Source organism: Littorina saxatilis, linkage group LG1, assembly GCF_037325665.1.
Source record: "Littorina saxatilis isolate snail1 linkage group LG1, US_GU_Lsax_2.0, whole genome shotgun sequence".
Lineage (NCBI taxonomy): Eukaryota > Metazoa > Mollusca > Gastropoda > Littorinimorpha > Littorinidae > Littorina > Littorina saxatilis.
Genome location: NC_090245.1, coordinates 62,542,705 through 62,562,083, shown reverse-complemented (window position 1 = coordinate 62,562,083; position 19,379 = coordinate 62,542,705). Strand labels below are relative to the sequence as shown.

At 46.2% G+C, this 19,379-nt stretch overlaps 2 protein-coding genes across 3 annotated transcripts in view; both read right to left on the bottom strand.

Moving 5' to 3' along the window:
- The window catches only part of LOC138982034 (uncharacterized), an 18,503-nt gene extending 1,480 nt beyond the window's left edge, over positions 1-17,023 (bottom strand). Inside the window, exons 1-5 of the mRNA XM_070355280.1 lie at positions 16,992-17,023; positions 15,031-15,146; positions 14,525-14,543; positions 1,002-3,800; positions 1-777 (exon numbers count right to left, since the gene is read on the bottom strand). The exon at positions 1-777 is cut by the window's left edge and continues 1,480 nt beyond it. Coding sequence (XP_070211381.1) covers positions 1-777; positions 1,002-3,800; positions 14,525-14,543; positions 15,031-15,146; positions 16,992-17,023 — 3,743 coding nt within the window. The remainder of the gene's footprint in view (positions 778-1,001; positions 3,801-14,524; positions 14,544-15,030; positions 15,147-16,991) is intronic.
- LOC138975838 (acetylcholine receptor subunit alpha-like) overlaps positions 16,754-19,379 on the bottom strand; it is a 77,739-nt gene continuing 75,113 nt past the window's right edge. For both annotated transcript variants that reach the window (XM_070348603.1, XM_070348611.1), the window contains one exon: positions 16,754-18,855. In XM_070348603.1, the coding sequence (XP_070204704.1) occupies positions 18,676-18,855 (180 nt within the window). In that variant the 3' untranslated portion in view covers positions 16,754-18,675. The remainder of the gene's footprint in view (positions 18,856-19,379) is intronic.

Here is a 19,379-nt window from a genome sequence, read left to right as displayed (position 1 = left end):
GTATGGGAGGACACGAGCAGTGTATGGGAGGACACAGGCAGGGTATAGGAGGACACAAGCAGGCTGTGTGAGGACACGAGCAGGGTATGGGAGGACACGAGCAGGCTGTGGGAGGACACAAGCAGGCTGTGGGAGGACACGAGCAGTGTATGGGAGGTCACAGGCAGGCTATGGGAGGTCACAGGCAGGCTATTAGAGGACACAGGCAGGCTATGGGAGGACACAAGCAGGCTGTGTGAGGACACGAGCAGGCTGTGGGAGGACACGAGCAGGCTATGGGAGGACACAAGCAGGCTGTGGGAGGACACGAGCAGTGTATGGGAGGACACGAGCAGGCTATGGGAGGACACAGGCAGGCTGTGGGAGGACACAGGCAGGCTATGGGAGGACACAGGCAGGCTATTGGAGGACACAAGCAGGCTGTGGGAGGACACAGGCAGGCTATGGGAGGACACAGGTAGGCTATGGGAGGACACAGGCAGGCTATTGGAGGACACAGGCAGGCTATGGGAGGACACAGGCAGGCTATGGGAGGACACAAGCAGACTGTGGGAGGACACGAGCAGGCTATGGGAGGACACAAGCAGGCTATTAGAGGACACAGGCAGGCTATGGGAGGACACAGGCAGGCTGTGGGAGGACACAGGCAGGCTATGGGAGGACACGAGCAGGCTGTGGGAGGACACGAGCAGGGTATAGGAGGACACAGGCAGGCTATGGGAGGTCACAGGCAGGCTATTAGAGGACACAGGCAAGCTATGGGAGGACACAGGCAGGCTGTGTGAGGACACGAGCAGGGTATGGGAGGACACGAGCAGGCTGTGGGAGGACACGAGTAGGCTATGGGAGGACACGAGCAGGCTGTGTGAGGACACGAGTAGGCTATGGGAGGACACGAGCAGGCTGTGTGAGGACACGAGCAGGGTATGGGAGGACACGAGCAGGCTGTGGGAGGACACGAGTAGGGTATGGGAGGACACGAGCAGGCTATGGGAGGACACGGCAGGCTGTGTGAGGACACGAGCAGGGTATGGGAGGACACGCGCAGGCTGTGTGAGGACACGAGTAGGGTATGGGAGGACACGAGCAGGCTGTGTGAGGACACGAGCAGGGTATAGGAGGACACAGGCAGGCTATGGGAGGACACAGGCAGGCTGTGTGAGGACACGAGCAGGGTATGGGAGGACACGAGCAGGCTATTGGAGGACACAGGCAGGCTATGGGAGGACACAGGCAGGCTGTGTGAGGACACGAGCAGGGTATGGGAGGACACGAGCAGGCTGTGTGAGGACACGAGCAGGCTGTGTGAGGACACGAGCAGGCTGTGTGAGGACACGAGCAGGCTGTGTGAGGACACGAGCAGGCTGTGTGAGGACACGCGCAGGCTGTGTGAGGACACGAGCAGGGTATGGGAGGACACGAGCAGGCTGTGTGAGGACACGAGCAGGGTATGGGAGGACACGAGCAGGCTGTGGGAGGACACGAGCAGGGTATGGGAGGACACGAGCAGGCTGTGGGAGGACACAGGCAGGGTATAGGAGGACACAAGCAGGCTGTGTGAGGACACGAGCAGGCTATGGGAGGACACAAGCAGGCTGTGTGAGGACACGAGCAGGGTATGGGAGGACACGAGCAGGGTATGGGAGGACACGAGCAGGCTGTGGGAGGACACGAGCAGGGTATAGGAGGACACAAGCAGGCTATGGGAGGACACGAGCAGGCTGTGGGAGGACACGAGCAGGGTATAGGAGGACACAAGCAGGGTATGGGAGGACACAGGCAGGCTATGGGAGGACACGAGCAGGGTATAGGAGGACACAGGCAGGCTATGGGAGGTCACAGGCAGGCTATTAGAGGACACAGGCAGGCTATGGGAGGACACAGGCAGGCTAAGGGAGGACACAGGCAGGCTATGGGAGGACACAGGCAGGCTATGGGAGGACACAGGCAGGCTATGGGAGGACACAGGCAGGCTAAGGGAGGACACAGGCAGGCTATGGGAGGACACAGGCAGGCTATGGGAGGACACAGGCAGGCTATGGGAGGACACAGGTAGGCTAAGGGAGGACACAGGCAAGCTAAGGGAGGACACAGGCAGGCTATGGGAGGACACAGGCAGGCTAAGGGAGGACACAGGCAAGCTAAGGGAGGACACAGGCAGGCTAAGGGAGGACACAGGCAGGCTATGGGAGGACACAGGCAGGCTAAGGGAGGACACAGGCAAGCTAAGGGAGGACACAGGCAGGCTAAGGGAGGACACAGGCAGGCTATGGGAGGACACAAGCAGGCTGTGTGAGGACACGAGCAGGCTGTGGGAGGACACAGGCAGGCTATGGGAGGACACAGGCTGGCTATGGGAGGACACAGGCAGGCTGTGGGAGGACACAGGCAGGCTAAGGGAGGACACAGGCAAGCTAAGGGAGGACACAGGCAGGCTAAGGGAGGACACAGGCAGGCTACGGGAGGACACAGGCAGGCTAAGGGAGGACACAGGCAAGCTAAGGGAGGACACAGGCAGGCTATGTGAGGACACAGGCAGGCTAAGGGAGGACACAGGCAGGCTAAGGGAGGACACAGGCAAGCTAAGGGAGGACACAGGCAGGCTAAGGGAGGACACAGGCAGGCTAAGGGAGGACACAGGCAGGCTATGGGAGGACACAGGCAGGCTATGGGAGGACACAGGTAGGCTATGGGAGGACACAGGCAGGCTATGGGAGGACACAGGCAGGCTATGGGAGGACACAGGCACGCTGTGGGAGGACCCAGGCAGGCTATGGGAGGACCCAGGCAGGCTATGGGAGGACCCAGGCAGGCTATGGGAGGACACAGGCACGCTGTGGGAGGACACAGGCAGGCTATGGGAGGACCCGGGCAGGCTATGGGAGGACCCAGGCAGGCTAAGGGAGGACACAAGCAGGCTATGGGAGGACCCAGGCAGGCTAAGGGAGGACACAGGCAGGCTAAGGGAGGACACATGCAGGCTATGTGAGGACACATGCAGGCTAAAGGAGGACACAGGCATCCTATGGGAGGACCCAGGCAGGCTAAGGGAGGACCCAGGCAGGCTAAGGGAGGACCCAGGCAGGCTAAGGGAGGACAGAGGCAGGCTAAGGGAGGACACAGGCAGGCTAAGGGAGGACCCAGGCAGGCTAAGGGAGGACCCAGGCAGGCTAAGGGAGAACACAGGCAGGCTAAGGGAGGACACAAGCAGGCTATGGGAGGACACAGGCAGGCTATGGGAGGACACAGGCAGGCTATGGGAGGACACAGGTAGGCTAAGGGAGGACACAGGCAGGCTACGGGAGGACACAGGCAGGCTAAGGGAGGACACAGGCAGGCTATGGAAGGACACAGGCAGGCTAAGGGAGGACACAGGCTGGCTATGGGAGGACACAGGCAGGCTATGGGAGGACACAGGCAGGCTAAGGGAGGACACAGGCAGGCTAAGGGAGGACACAGGCAGGCTGTGGGAGGACACAGGCAGGCTAAGGGAGGACACAGGCAGGCTATGGAAGGACACAGGCAGGCTAAGGGAGGACACAGGCAGGCTAAGGGAGGACACAGGCAGGCTAAGGGAGGACACAGGCAGGCTATGGAAGGACACAGGCAGGCTAAGGGAGGACACAGGCAGGCTACGGGAGGACACAGGCAGGCTAAGGGAGGACACAGGCAGGCTGTGGGAGGACACAGGCAGGCTATGGGAGGACACGAGCACGGTATTGGAAGACACAAGGAGGCTATCGGAGGACACAGGCAGGGTATGGGAGGACACAAGCAGGCTATCGGAGAAAACAGGCAGGCTATGGGAGGACACAAGCAGGGTATAGGAGGACACAAGCAGGGTATGGGATGACACAAGCAGGGTATAGGAGGACACAAGCAGGGTATGGGATGACACAAGCAAGCTATGGGAGGACACAAGCAGGCTATGTGATGACACGAGCAGGGTATTGGAGGACAGAAGCAGGCACAAGCAGGGTATGGGAGGTCATACCCAAGCAAGCTACGGGGGGACTCTTGCAATGTATCAGAGGAGTCGATTGTGATAGGGGGGGGGGGGGGGCAACGAAGGTGTGGGAGCAAACAAGCGAGGGGGTGGGGGGTGGAGATATGCGCGACACAGAATTTGGGCCCCGGCCTCTTATACCGCCGCTTCTTCTGGGCCTGAAAGACAGTGCGACCGCAAACATGGAAGGGAGCGTATGGCCATAAAAGGGGTGCTGCGACACAAGAGTGTTTTGCAGACGTAGGCAGCGTCAGTGGAAGCGCCGCGGGTGGGGAAGAAAAAAACACCATGCAAACGTGTACACTTTTAATAGTGTGGAAAGTGCGAGACGTTTTGTTGTACATATGAAGCATCCAGATCTGTTATGTTCGTTTGACTCTGTGATGGACAAGTAACCGTGTTCGTGCTGCACAATTACGCATTTAACCTCCAAAAGACAAAGTAGCCATTTTAGCCCTTGCCGTCTGAAAAGCGTACTTGCAGAGCGTTATTTTTCACACAGATACGTCGTAGTACATAAGCAACTGACCAACGGAAAGCTATCGGAACACCAGAAACAGAAACAGCTGGGCCCAATATTACGCCACAGACAAGCCAGACCTATTCATCAAACTCCGTCTTGTAACCCGTAAGGCGCCGTTCGTATTGAACCCTGCCGTACTTGGTACTGAGGGGCAAACACTGTGATGAACAGAACTCCTATAGCCCGCCTGCAGAGCTCGATACATTGACCGACGTGACGACATGGCTGGTCTTCCTTTTCCCGTGCTGCTCGCTGTGCAGTGTTGACACTCGTCCAGGCCTCCGGGTTACCAAAATAATGGCAAGAGCCCAGAAAGTTTTTTTCTCGGTTTCCTTTTTCATTTCCCGACGCTCATCTTCTGCCTTGGGAAAAGGGAAATGAAAACATGCAGAATTTGGGAAGGGAGAGATCCAGGGCTGTGGTGGGGGTCGGGGTGGGGTTGTGACGGAATGAATAAAAAGCACAAATGAAGGCATGCATGTAGTTACTTCCTTACAATATTAAGGCTCAACCTTTTACTCCAAATGAACTGTCACATCTTTTTTGCTGATAGATCTTGAAGTTGCTATCTGTTTTGTGTTCTTTATTGTTCCTCTGCCACACTTCATAAGGTGTACTATTCTTAGAAATGTCATCGGTAGTGTATTTGCAGAAAAGTCTCATAGCCAATATTCTAGTTTCTATCGTTCTATATTTTGTTTGTTATTTCTGACCTCAGCTCGCCTTGAACTTACATAAAAGTTCACTTTAGAAAACAAACATCACTTTTTGCAGGGGTAAAACTTGAAGTTCAACAAACCGGACCGTAAGAAGAACATCGTGTTGGTTTAAACAAAATGTATTCCGGAAATACAGGGTGACATGTACAATACGATATAAACATTTGTTACAACACAAAAAGCTAAGCTTATACTAAGTGTGGTTACAAATATGTACATCTAGAAGGGAATTGTTATTTCATGTTATGTCGAGGTCAGAAAATCGCTTATACCCTTATTAGAAATGTAAGACAAAGAATATAAAAAAGGAACAAATACAACAAAAGAATCAGAGGAGGCAACGGAGGACAGAAAGGGATTTGACTTTAAATTACAACAATACTGGGGAAATGTAAGTCGGGAAAGTGTGTAGACAGGGTAGGTTGGGGGGGGGGGGGGGGGGGGGGGGGTGTGTCAGAGAGATGATGTCTATCAGAGACTTGCCAATTTAATGTTCCTGCAGCAGCAATGATTTCATCCAAAATGTTGTCCAATCTTATCAAGCTGAGCTAAGTCACGTGAATACACAAACAAACCTTCAAAGGCACAGTGCAGCTCACAGCCTTCGTTTTGCGTTTTTGTTGCAGCTGAGTGCATTTACAGTTCAAAAATCCTCCTATGGTAGTAAAACAAACCCAAAACTACCCAACGACGACATCTGTGAAGCTCGACAGTTTCTTGTTCACGCGAGTGCATCAATTAACCTAGTTATTACGTGGTGTTTGGTCGGAGTTCGATTCAACTGAGTGATTCCGGCCTTCATTTTGTTTTACACAAACTCATGATGACGTCTGACATAGTTTGCTAGTGACGTGTCTTTTTGTGCATGATGTGGTGATCTACCTGATCTAAATTAAAATAGGTCAAGACCAGCCGGGTCCGAGTACAAAATTAATTCGTAAAAAAATCTCAGTTCTTGACTCTTTGGGTGCAAGTCAATTAAACTTGGTAGTTCTTCTAACGGATAGCTGCCTGAGGTATGACTAAAAGCCCCAGGGGCTCCGTGCACCTGGATTTGACAAGTTCAGTACCTTTAAAATTAAGACTCACACAAACATTACCTTCAATAAAAACATAAACAATATGACGTGCCAATAATCAAGTGCTAGATCATTAACAATGGTAACGACAGGGTAATCAAAATCTATCACTTAACCTTATAAAGCTATGTACCTTTTCGAATATTTTGATGTTTTTTGGAAAAACGTAGGTTTGGCAAGCCAAACAATAAACATTGTACATTTTGATTATCATTCGGTATTATGTGTATTGTTAGTCTTCGGACATCATCGTATTTACTAAATATCGGCGCAATCGTCAATAAAGTTGCTTTCGATAATTGCATTCCACTCAACGTCTGATAAGTCTGCACAGACATTCTGTACGTTCAATCTGTCATAACATCATGTTCTTTGCGAAATGTGTCAAGTTGCGGGATTCGCAGGCTAGCAGTGTGCTAAGAATCGTCTTGTTCCGGTAGGTTCAGTTGCGTTACGTTGTACACGTTTGTTCTTCGGTTTGTTAAACAAACCTGCACTTGTTACATTGCTAATTATTGTTCTGTTTACAGGCACAGGTAGTAAGGCCCGCTGTCTCTTGGAATGTTTTTCGGCAAGTCTCTGTGTTGCGGCACACGTTGAACTACAGTACAAAGCTGCAGGAGATTTTAGGTCACCAGTTGTCACTTCATGAATTCCGATGTGACTTGAATGTATCGGCATATGTTGGAGCGAAAGGGTTTTGTCAGAAATCGCTGCATGTTTAGAGAGCACGGCGGAGCAATGCACTTGCACAGCAGTCGTCGCGTGAATCTTATGGGAAAACAGCATAATTATGCTTCTCTGAGTTGAAAATGCATTAACTGTTCGGGGAAAGTGTATTTTTGAGCATAGCTTTATCCACTGTATCCATTTTCCCCCATGTTCTAACGTGAAGTGTCTGTATGTCTGTGCGTCTTGAATCCCGAAGAGTTGGGGTAAGGCCCCCATGACCGCCCTCTTGGTCAGCCCCTATACCCGTGCCTCATTTTGGAAGCATATCCCTCTCATACACTATGTCTAGCTCAGACTTGGAAACGAATTTTTGCTACATGTGTATCAACGTGAATGATAGATCAAGTTCACGTTCACGTCGATAAATAAACAAATCAATACATTATGTACAAACAAACCAGCATTATGTAGTGGCAAGAAACTGATCAAACAGAGCAAATCAATAAACTAGCTACTAGTGTTACAGATATGGGCACAGACATTTACACAGACACATATACAGGGTGGTGCCATAAGTAATGCATCTCGGAAATCTTAAATTTAGAGCTGTACCCTGAACTACCTTGTAAAATCCCCTCCCCTTTATGCACCATTTTCGCTCAAAAGTAAGGGGTGGGCGTTTACTACCCTGTGCAGAATCTGTTCCTCGTGAGAAATAGCGGTATGTGATCATTTGGTTTAAACAAGGTTTTATTCCAGTAAGCGTGGTACAATAATAAAACGAGAAACAATAGGGACACGAACTCAAGCGAACGCTTATATCACGTGCCCTACGCAGCTTAAAAATAACACAAGTATAATGGTGGACATAACATTAATGCAAACCAAGCAAAGAAAAAGAAAAGACTGGCAGGGGAAAGAGGGAGGGAGGGGGGCGGAAGGTGGAAGGGGAAGAAAGAACGATAGAAACATGTAACAAGTCGCGTAAGGCGAAATTACTACATTAAGTCAAGCTGTGGAACTCACAGAATGAAACTGAACGCATTACATTTTTTCACAATGACCGTAGTCCGCCGCTAGTGCAGTGCAAAAGGCAGTGAAAGTGACGAGCCTGTTTAGCGCGGTAGCGGTTGCGCTGTGCTTCATAGCACGCTTTACTGTACCTCTCTTCGTTTTAACTTTCTGAGCGTGTTTTTAATCCAAACATACCATATCTATATGTTTTTGGAATCAGGAACCGACAAGGAATAAGATGAAAGTGTTTTTAACTCACTCCCTACTGTGCGATTTTTCCTATGCTTTCCACTGTATACTGGCCATTTGTATTAGTTGGTAAAAAAATCATTACTAAAGAAGTACTCAACACAGATATTTGAAACTTTCAGGGTTTACTGTTGATATGTTGATGCCCTTCAGTGCAAAGTTTCAAGTGTTTTACTTAGAAAATAGCTGATTTAGGTGGGGGGTATAAATAACCCTTTTTCTGGCATCAAAATTACGCTGAACGCAGGGCCATCACTTCAAATTCGCGTGGTTTACTCACTCACTACGAACCACTGCTATCGCAGTGGTCCCATGCACACCACTTCCCCACGAACCACTGCGATAGCAGTGTTTCAGCACGTGGCAGTGTTTCAGCACGTGTCGTACTGGTAGACGCCATTGTTGTTATGCAAATTTGCACAAAGCCAGCGAGTACGAAATCAAACCTCGCGTCATCGTTCTACAGCAGACAGAAGTGAAACTAGCTTGGTAATTTGCAGACGATTGGTTAAACTTGAGAGCCAGCCTCTCTATTTTCGTACAAAAATTGACGTCATTGAGCTAAAAAAATCCAAAGGTCAAACACTGCTATCGCAGTGGTTCGTGGGGAAGTGGTGTGCATGGGACCACTGCAATAGCAGTGGTTCGTAGGGAGTGAGTTAAATTTAATCATAGTTTTTATATTTTTAATTTTCAGAGCTTGTTTTTAATCCGAATATAACATATTTATATGTTTTTGGAATTAGAACATGATGAAGAATAAAATAAAAGTAATTTTGGATCGTTTTATAAAAAAATAGTTTTAATCACAATTGTCAGATGTTTAATGACCAAAGTCATTAATTAATTTTTAAGCCTCCATGCTGAAATGCAATACCGATGTCCGGCCTTCGTCGAAGATTGCTTGGCCAAAATTTCAATCAATTTGATTGAACAATGAAGGTGTGACAGTACCGCCTCAACTTTTACAAAAAGCCGGATATGACGTCATAAAAGACATTTATTGAAAAAAAGAAAAAAAACATCTGGGGATATCATACCCAGGAACTCTCATGCAAAATGTCATAAAGATCGGTCCAGTAGTTTACTCTGAATCGCTCTACACACACACGCACAGACACACACATACGCACAGACACACACACACACGCACACACACACACACACACACACACACACACACACACACACACACACACACACACACACACACACACAAACACCACGACCCTCGTCTCGATTCCCCCTCTATGTTAAAACATTTAGTCAAAACTTGACTAAATGTAAAAAGATGAAAGTGACTAGCGCATACAAGACCGTTTCGCTTGCGGCTTGCGGCTTCGTGGCAGGCGGAAGAAAACATCAGCCAGATAAGTTTTACTTATTGTTTGTCTGTGCACTTAAAAGACCGTTGGGTCGATATATGTGAATGTATTGTTTAGTCAATAACAAACGTTCCAACAACCTATATACCTTTCTTGTTTATTGATTCTGAATTTTGGAACGTTGGCAGTCTCTTTGTTTTTGGATTTACGATCTGTTTAATTTTGGAGTTAATAAGCAAGTCGTACATGTATAACAATGTGGGTCCACACGGACCCACGACGTCTACAGAAGGTTATTCACGTTTTTCCTTTTTTAAGAAGCTTTAGTCCGCACGGTAATAATTAAATTAGTAAATTTAATTTGATTACTTCTCGCGGAAATTTAACCACGGCGTCTACGGAAGGGGACGCACGTTTTTGCTTCTTTGGAAAGCATGGGTCTACGGAAGGGTATGCATATTTTTCCTTCTTTGAGAAGAATGGGTCTGCACGGCTTCACGATGTCTTCCGTGTGTAGTCGATAACCCGCCTGGCGAAGGTTAATGCACATGGTAGTGCGTACACCAGATTTTAACAAACAGTCCTCGTTTTTGAATGCTTTAAAGTGATTATATCTAACAAGAAAATTGTCTCAAATAGCCCCAAGAGCTATAATACAGTTCAGGTTGGGGGTTGTAAAGTACACTCTTCAAAAAAAGTTAAGGATCGGTTGAAAAAACGGATCTAATTATAAAAAATTGCCAACAAATTAAACATCGACATAATAATTAAAAGATTAATGTGTTTGAATTAACAAATGAACAATGAGTCTTGACCTAGAATTTTGTTTGGCAGGCAGAGTTATTTCCCTTTGTGGGACTTCTCAAAAGCTTCTGCATTTTGGAAGAAAAAGGTGTTTTTTGTATAGCCCCATCAAATTTGCGGAACGCATGCCAGGGCAAAAGGTTGTGATGCACGTGCTACAACAGGGTCCTGGCTATGAACATCGCTCACCAGCTTGTGTTTAAAGGTTGACACGCTCACACAATTATGCACAGTAGCAACATGCCCCCACGAAGAAAACTGAGCGATTTGGATAGAGGAAGGGCAATAGGATGGCTACAAGACGGTGTTGCTGCCAGGCAAGTGGCCCAGAGGCTTGCAGTGGCTCCCTCTGTCATCATCAGACTAAAACAGAGATTCCACGCAACTGGACTGACTGACTATTAGGGTTTAACGTCCTCTTAGACAACTGGTCTATATTGGGACAGGTATTGGTAATACGTTGAAGATATGGTGTGATACTTTGATTCGAACAAGCCCGCTGTGGCTGTCTTCTTCGACACACCAGCATTGGGTTTGTCTCGTCAAAGTATCGAAATACGATCATGATAATCGGAGACGAGAGATGAGGCATGCGTGTCTTCGTGTTTTCCAAGCCCTGAGACTTTCGCTGTGAACGTGGGATCTGTTTCGTGCGCATGTGTGCACACGGGGGTGTTCGGACACCGAAGAGAGTCTGCACAAAGTTGACTTCGAGAAATAAATCTCTCGCCGAACGTGGGGATCGAACCCACGCTGATAGCGACCAACTGGCTACAAAGCCAGCGCGCTACCAACTGAGCTACGTCCCCGCCCTACGCAACTGGAAGAGTGCAGGAGCGACAACGTTCTGGTCGGCCCAGAGTCACCACACAAAGAGAGGATCGCTTCATTCAGAGGCAGGCCATGCAACAAAGAATGGCTACGGCAAACAACATTAGGCAACGCCTACAAGCTACCACCAACACTGTTGTTAGAGGTCAGACGATCCGAAACCGCTTACACAACTTTGGCTTGCGTGCAAGGCGTCCAGTCCGAGGAACAACCCTGACTGCTAATCACCGAGCAGCTCGCCGAGCCTGGTGCACTCAACATGTGAGATGGCAACGTCAGCAGTGGGCTCAGATATTGTTTACAGATGAGTCCCGCTTTTGCTTGGAACCTGCTGATGCTCGCATCCGAGTGTGGAGGCGTCGCGGAGAGCGCTTTGCAGAAGGCGCTGTTCGGGAACGACAACGTTTTAGCGGAGGCTCTGTGATGGTCTGGGGAGGGATCAGCACACGTCTAAGGACACCTCTGTACCATGTAGTGGGCAACTTGACCGGTGTCCGCTACCAGAATGAGATCCTACAACCCCTGGTCGTTCCAGCCCTCGAAGCGATCGGCCCTCGTGCGATTCTTCAGGATGACAACGCACCTCACCATCGCTCTGCAGCTGTAATTCCTTCATCCAGCAGGCCAGGGTCAACAGGATGCCGTGGCCAGCCAACAGCCCGGACCTGAACCCCATAGAGCACATGTGGGACGAGCTTTGTCGTCGGGTACAGCAACATCACCCTCCTCCTGCCAATCTGGGTCAACTGCTGCAATGGCTCCAGCAGGAGTGGAATGGAGTTCCCAGATCATTCATATGCAACCTGATCCACTCCATGCGCCAACGATGTGTTGAATGCCTGGCATACAACGGAGGGCACACGCGTTATTGACACTGATTCACATTGTTGTGAATTCCATTTTCGAGGGTTGTCACGTTTGACACACTCTAGCTAAATTGTCGCTGCCGCGTTCGATCTTTGCTTTGTTTGTCATTACTCCTTGGTTGTTCAATTATATAATTAAAAAAAAAAAAAAAGAATTCGGTCTTGTCTGTTTTGTGGGGCGTGCTTGTAAAAAAGTGATCCTTAACTTTTTTTGAAGAGTGTATGTGACCACACACCAAAAATACCTTAAAATAAACGTTTGAGCGATGAGTTACTCAAATTTGAAAACGTGTTTTGAGTGGGCATCCCAGACTGTAATTCTCATTGCGACTTCAACCTGCAACAGTGTGCTGTACTTCGGATCCGTGTGTTGGAGTGGCAGCATCAGCAAGCAGGACAGGGATAGATTAGAGAAGTTCATTAAGAAAGCAGGTGGGGTAGTTGGGAGGAAGCAGGACACTTTTGCATCAACGCAGGAACGACGACTGACTGACAGGCTACAGAAGATTTTGACCGATGACACGCACCCACTCAGACCTACCTGAACTTGACAGCAGACGGATAGACAGAAGCTTTAGATTTAGACAGCCATACACAAGAACCACACGCTACAGAAACTCATTCATTCCATCTGCAATTCACATCTTCAACTCTCAGGTGGGGCGCTAGGTGCTAGTGCTGTCGCTCTGACAACGGCATAATCTTTACATCCTTTTATCAGTTGTATTTTCTCTGTTGTTAGTTATATTGACTTATAGGATACAAATGTGAGAAGATAATGTGGGATAAGGTGATAATGTGATATAATTCTTAAACAGGCAATGCATTGCTTCTATTTGTAGGCTTATTTTAGTAAGTGTGTGGGTACAATGTTTGCGTGTAACGATATGATGTGAATATGCGATGTGAATGTTACTACATGCATGGTTGATTGATTGATTAATTGATTGATTTTACAGACACACAGTCAAGCTTGTAATTTCTCTTTTAGAGATGAATAAAGATTATTGTATTGTATTGTATTGTATCTTTGTGTGAGTCATAATTTCCGTCCTACCTTTTGACCCTGAGTATTGCATGCGCGCGCTATTCCTAGAGATACAGATTTGAAATTGAGCCAAGAGCTAAAGTGTTCGTTTTGGGAGTTGAAAAGATGACAACGCACGCGAGGAAGGTTTTAGAATCAGTGTTTAAGTGTTTAATCTGAATGCTGTGTTTGATAGTCATTGCAGACCGTGATATTCTCCAACGAATATTTTGTTTGTTTCTGTTATGCGAAGCGTTTTTGCCCAGTATGGCACGGAATTTGCATGCGTAAGCTAGACTGTAGGTTTGACTTCCTTAATCCAACGGTCTTGATCTGCTTTGAGGAATGGGTAGCAATGAAAAGTAAATAAATAATGATGACGACCACAAGTCCGGACTCCTAACAGGACAGCTGGGCGAAGCAAATCGCTCGCTGAATAAAATTCATTTAATTATTTTGCATAGTTCGATGCAGTTTTGAGCAAATTATTGCAGGTGTTTTTAAATGACAGTACAACGAATGTCCCTTGAACTTCCAATACATTCAAAAGTTCGACTCAAAAATGGGACGAACAGCTCGAAATCATAATCAACAGTTTACCTCGACAAACGAAAATTGACGCTCTCACTGAGACGTTTTGCATCTAGGGTTGTTATTCAATCTTTCGCACAACTCGAGCCGTTTAAACAGTTACGAAATATTCCCTTGGTTTCTCTCAGATTTTGTTGCTGATCATGATTCAGATTATTTAGCTTTTCTCACCTGAACAGTAGGTTGTTAACACCTAACTGTAGCGTTTTACTTTTCTTGGTCATGTTCATAACACCACAAGCACGCAGCAAAAAACGGGATAGACGACGACAGTTATACACTTTTCTGACGTAAAGGTCACACCATATACTGTCTGTAATTCAAAGCTGCCAACTGCTACGCTTTCTTCTTGTTCTTCTTCTTCGTTCATGGGCTGAACCTCCCACGTTCACTCATGTTTTTGTACAAGTGGATTTTTACGTGTATGCCCGTTTTAACCCCACCATTCAGGCAGCATACGCCGATTTCAGGGGAAGCATGCTGGGTATTTTCGTGTTTCTATAACCCACTGAACTCTGACATGGATTACATGATATGTTCTGTGCGCACTTGGTCTTGGGCTTGCGTGTACACACGACGTTGACCTGGGAGATCGAAAAAATCTCCACCCTTAACTCACCAGGTGGCCGCGGCCGGGATTTGAACCGGGTCACGACCTTCCGTTTAGGAGGCCGATGTCTGATCCACTACGCCACGTTTTAAGACAAATTACTACGCTGTTACGCCGAGGTTAGAATTGCTACGCTCAAACAAATAATCACAGGCATGCAACTGTTTGCTCTTTTTTGTGAGTCCTGGTACTCATTTCGGATTCTCACTCTGTGTAGCGGTCAGAATCTGTGTCATAAAACATTGTCCACACTGAAAAGTGGCGCTGCAAACACTCTCTATTGGCCATTATGTTTCTTTTTTCTACATACATTTTTCAAAATAAAGTATTTTATTCTTGCGAGAAAGAGCCTGAATGTGGATGTGCAAACTGAAAACAAGGCTAAAACACCATTTGCTGCGCTGAAAATTCCCCCCAAAAATGTAAATTGCTACACTTGAGGTTTCACAAGGGTTGGCAGGATTCTATGTGAAATTTTGTTTAGTTCCGACGAAGAAAAGTTTCGCGTAACGGTGGAAATTTCAGTTTGAAGTTTGTCGACCTCGAGTATACATCACTTTTGTCACCCCTTTATATAGATCTGTACATACATGACTCTCTCTCTCTCTCTAAATTTCGTGTTCCATGATTCTACAAGAACCAGCCACAAATGAACAAGGAACTGACTGAATAAATTTGCCATGACTAGTATTGATTATCTATTAAACATGATACCTCTGACGCCAACTGTTGGCAGCGTCACATTTCCGCAGCGACCGTAGTTGAGTTGCTGGTTGATGAGCCACCTGTAGAGGGGCTCGGTAGTGGCCTGGATGGACACCGCTGATCGTCTGACCACCACACCTAACAATGGACTGGTCTAGGCTTACAATGAAAGCCTCAATCACATGGCCAGGCGTCGAAATGAAGCCGCTGCGGTCAAGGATCGAACGTGGAGAAGGCTAGGAGAAAGGACTGGAAAGCTGTGGAGGGCCGTTGACCGTCTGTGTTGAGAAAGTAAAGATGTGAGAGGTGTAGGGTTTCATGCTGTCTTGGACATCTTCCTCTGGCCTCTTATTTTTGTGTTGGTCCTGTCAAAAGGTGTTTGGGGTTGGGTGAAATTAGAACGGATGAGGTGGGTTTGGCTCAAACGAGTCAAAGGAAGTACATCTGACTGAATCGTGCATGGTATTGTAATGCCGGCTGATTTATAAGGACAGGTTTTGCACTTAGTGATCTCTCCCTCTCTCTTTCTCATCATCATCACAAGCATTGTCATTGTAGGCATTGTCGGCAACTTTGGTATTGTGAGTGTTACTGCCGGCAACGTCAAAATCGTTATTTTATGTTCTCGGCAGTTTGTAGTTATTTTCCTCATTACTTTTTGCTGTTCTGTTTGTTTGCTTGTTCCATGGGTTGGTTTGTTTGCTTGTTCCATGGGTTGGTTTGTTTGCTTGTTCCATGGGTTTGTTTGTTTGCTTGTTCCATGGGTTGGTTTGTTTGCTTGTTCCATGGGTTGGTTTGTTTGCTTGTTCCATGGGTTGGTTTGTTTGCTTGTTCCATGGGTTTGTTTGTTTGCTTGTTCCATGGGTTTGTTTGTTTGCTTGTTCCATGGGTTGGTTTGTTTGCTTGTTCCATGGGTTGGTTTGTTTGCTTGTTCCATGGGTTTGTTTGTTTGCTTGTTCCATGGGTTGGTTTGTTTGCTTGTTCCATGGGTTTGTTTGTTTGCTTGTTCCATGGATTGGTTTGTTTGCGTGCTTGCTTGCTTTTTTTCTTGTTTGTCATTTGTTATATTTTTTTTTATTTCGATGTAAGGACAGGTTGTCAGAAAAGGCGTAGCCTTAAACCTCTATCCTTGTAAAGTGCATCATCTCTCTCAATCTCTCTCTCTCTCTCTCTCTCTACCTTAGAATCATCATCATAACTAATCAGTCACAAATATCATCATTAGCGTGTGCAGGAGTGTTTGTGTTTTCTATTTCACGTTTATCTTTCTATTTGTGTCAAGCTTTTTTGATTTATTGATCAATTGATTGATGATTTCTTTTGTCCCAAAGAACTGACTGTAAGGAAAGGCCTAACCTTACATCTCTTTCCTTGTGAAATAACGCTCAGTTCAGCTCATTCCCTCTCAGGCTCACAGAGAAATATTAACATATTAAATATCTGACAGAGAGAAACATGATGTCAAATAAAAGCGAAATTCTTCACTGTTTCAGTTTTTTTCAATATTGAAATCTTATTTAACGATTGGACTTTTTTTGTATATAGTTTTTATTAAATCATATTATGCCAGCTTATTATTTTGGTCTTTATTCCGCTCTATCATATTAGTTGTTCATAGACATGACAAATATAGCCAGTATAATAGCATGTTCAATGTCTATTGCAAATGAAGCAGTATTTTCTGGAACTTAATACAGTCACACGACCAGACAGAAAGTGCAAACACGCTTACTTGAATTGTGAAGAACAGCATGTTTTAATTCCAAATCACAACGAGATCCATCACATGAATAATAAAGGACAGAAAGTGAGTCGCGTGAAAATAACATCAAATGATACGGTCGATCTCTCTCTCTCACACACACGCTCTCGCTCTCCACCCTCGTTTCTCTCTCCCCCTATGTCTCTCTCTCCCCCTATGTCTCTCTCTCCCCCTATGTCTCTCTCTAACGCGCGCGGTATGCCCTCACAATCCCTTTTTCACACTCTCACTCTTTTTCATAACTGTCTTTCGAACATCCCCTCCTCCCTTTCATCCTCCACCCTTTTCCAACAAGCTTCCATTACCGACACAAAAGTAATTTCCCATCTACTCACTCTTGGACAAGGGACAAGTGGGTTGGGAGGGCGAGGCTGGACAGGGTCGCTACATCCTTAGCAAACACGCTTTTCTTAATCTTTATGCAATACAAAATGGGTTAACAAATAACACATTCAAGTTGATTGTAACCACTGTTTCTCCTTCCTCGTTCAATTGTACACATCTTGTCGAAGGATTTTGTTTTTGAATTGACGGAGAAGTCTGTGTGTTCGCGGTGTAGCAGATTGGGGGTGGGGTGGTGTGTGTGTGTGTGTGTGTGGGGGGGGGGGGGGGGGGTTGGGGGTAAGGTTTCTAGTGTTTAAGAATACAAAACTTACGATAACAACGTACTGTGACATTGGTGATTGTCATAGAGATTCTGGCAACAATTGCGCAGCACTTTGAACGCCGATTGGTGAGAGACAAATACATTTCATGGAATGATGGGGCAGACAAATAACAACACGTATTAGATTATTGAGAAGAAGTTGGGGCTGGGGAGGGATTCTTACTCGTGTCGGAATAAAGGTTTCATCGTCCGTTGCATCGATGTGTATCAGTCATAATACAAAAACACTCAAGCAAAATTCAATATTGTGAACATTGCAGATTGTTAGTAGTATAATATGTCAACCATTTACAAAAGTTATTGCTTTGTCGTTCGAGTACTACTGCCATGCCTACATTCTCACATATACGTTATAATGCACAACACATTACACAGATTTGAAAATTTGCTTGAACAGTGACACAAATAGGGGTTAGAAAAAGGGAAGCATCACTTTAACATGTTGCGCGTTGAAAACATTCATATCAACACGAAGTGAACAGCCACAAGGTTAGGCATGAGCCTTTTCATCACAGATCTCACAATCAATAACGTCATTAGCATTAGAAAAAAAAAGTACAAGGAAACGTTACAATACTTTTTAACAAATTAATTTGATACAATTGTGTCAATTGCTATAAAGAATGTTCACCGCAAAAAACAATCGCACCAAGACAAATGGTTATGGGTATAAGACTTAAAGAGTACAAACCCCTTGTGGAACAAAGCCAAATTAAGCGCACACTGGTTTTGAAACGGTACGTTTCTTTGAGGTGGCGACAGCACTGGGGAAGAAAAGGAAAAAAAGAACGAAGGAAAGAAAGTAACAGATGCAAGAAGAGGTAAATTCACACAAAAATAAAACAAATTGTAAAACAAATCTCTTGAGAGTTGAAGTTCGGTTTTGAAAAATGAGTGTTGACTGAACAACTTAAAAAAACACTTTCAAGCAGACACAATCTTCTTTGCAAAAAGAAAACTGGTCAAACATCCTTGAAACAGATTACATTTATCCAGACTGAAGGGATATCTTGCTTTGAAAAAATCAAGACAAACAGGAGTAGGCGGTGGTTCATATCACTAACATCAACGGAGATAAACCAAAGGCAAAGGTCAACGTCACATCACTTAAAGAACCGAGTCAGTGAAGGAAAACCAGCACGTCTAACACAATGCTCCACAGGGATGTAGCAAGCTGGGCTCGTCACAGCTACATTCCCAGCCAAAGATGGAGAAGGCCAGCGGATCACGAGGAGTAGGAAGCGTAGCAATCCGTGGACTCCTTGGATGTGAGTGGTGGACGCTCGTCGTACAGGGTGGGAGCCTGCAGGATGATGCCGAACGTGCCCACGAAACAGGCCGTAGTGAAGATCCACAGGAACAGGCGATCAAGGACCATAGCCACGTACTTCCAGTCCTCGATGATCTGGGAGAGGAAAGAGGCGTTTCAATGAGCTGAGGTGATAAAAATGGGGGGGAGGGGGGGGGGGGCGGTCGGGGGTCAATAACACTTTTCATCAAGTTCTAGTGCTTCAGGACGGATTGCTACAAATCTACTGGTAAAAAGTGAAACAATGCAAGTCTAAAGTTCGAAATACAGACAAAGAATATACGTTACAGGAAATAAACCAAGAAAGCATTGAAAGATATATATGTCTAAATCGTTGTTTTTAATATTTCAAAAGGTTAAATTCAAGTAATGAAAACAACAACAGAAGGGTTTCTCACTTAATTCAATGCAAGAGCTTAAAAGAACACTACTGCACATCCTTAATAAATTAGAACAATTCCTTTTTATTTATATGTTCCAATATCATATGCGCGTGGGCACTGTTACAATTCACCAAAGGTCGGACAAGACGCTTTGAGGTGGAAGAGAATTAACAATAGAACAAGCACTGCCCTCAGAAAAGAAACTTATGCCATGTAAACGAAAACAGAAATGCTGGT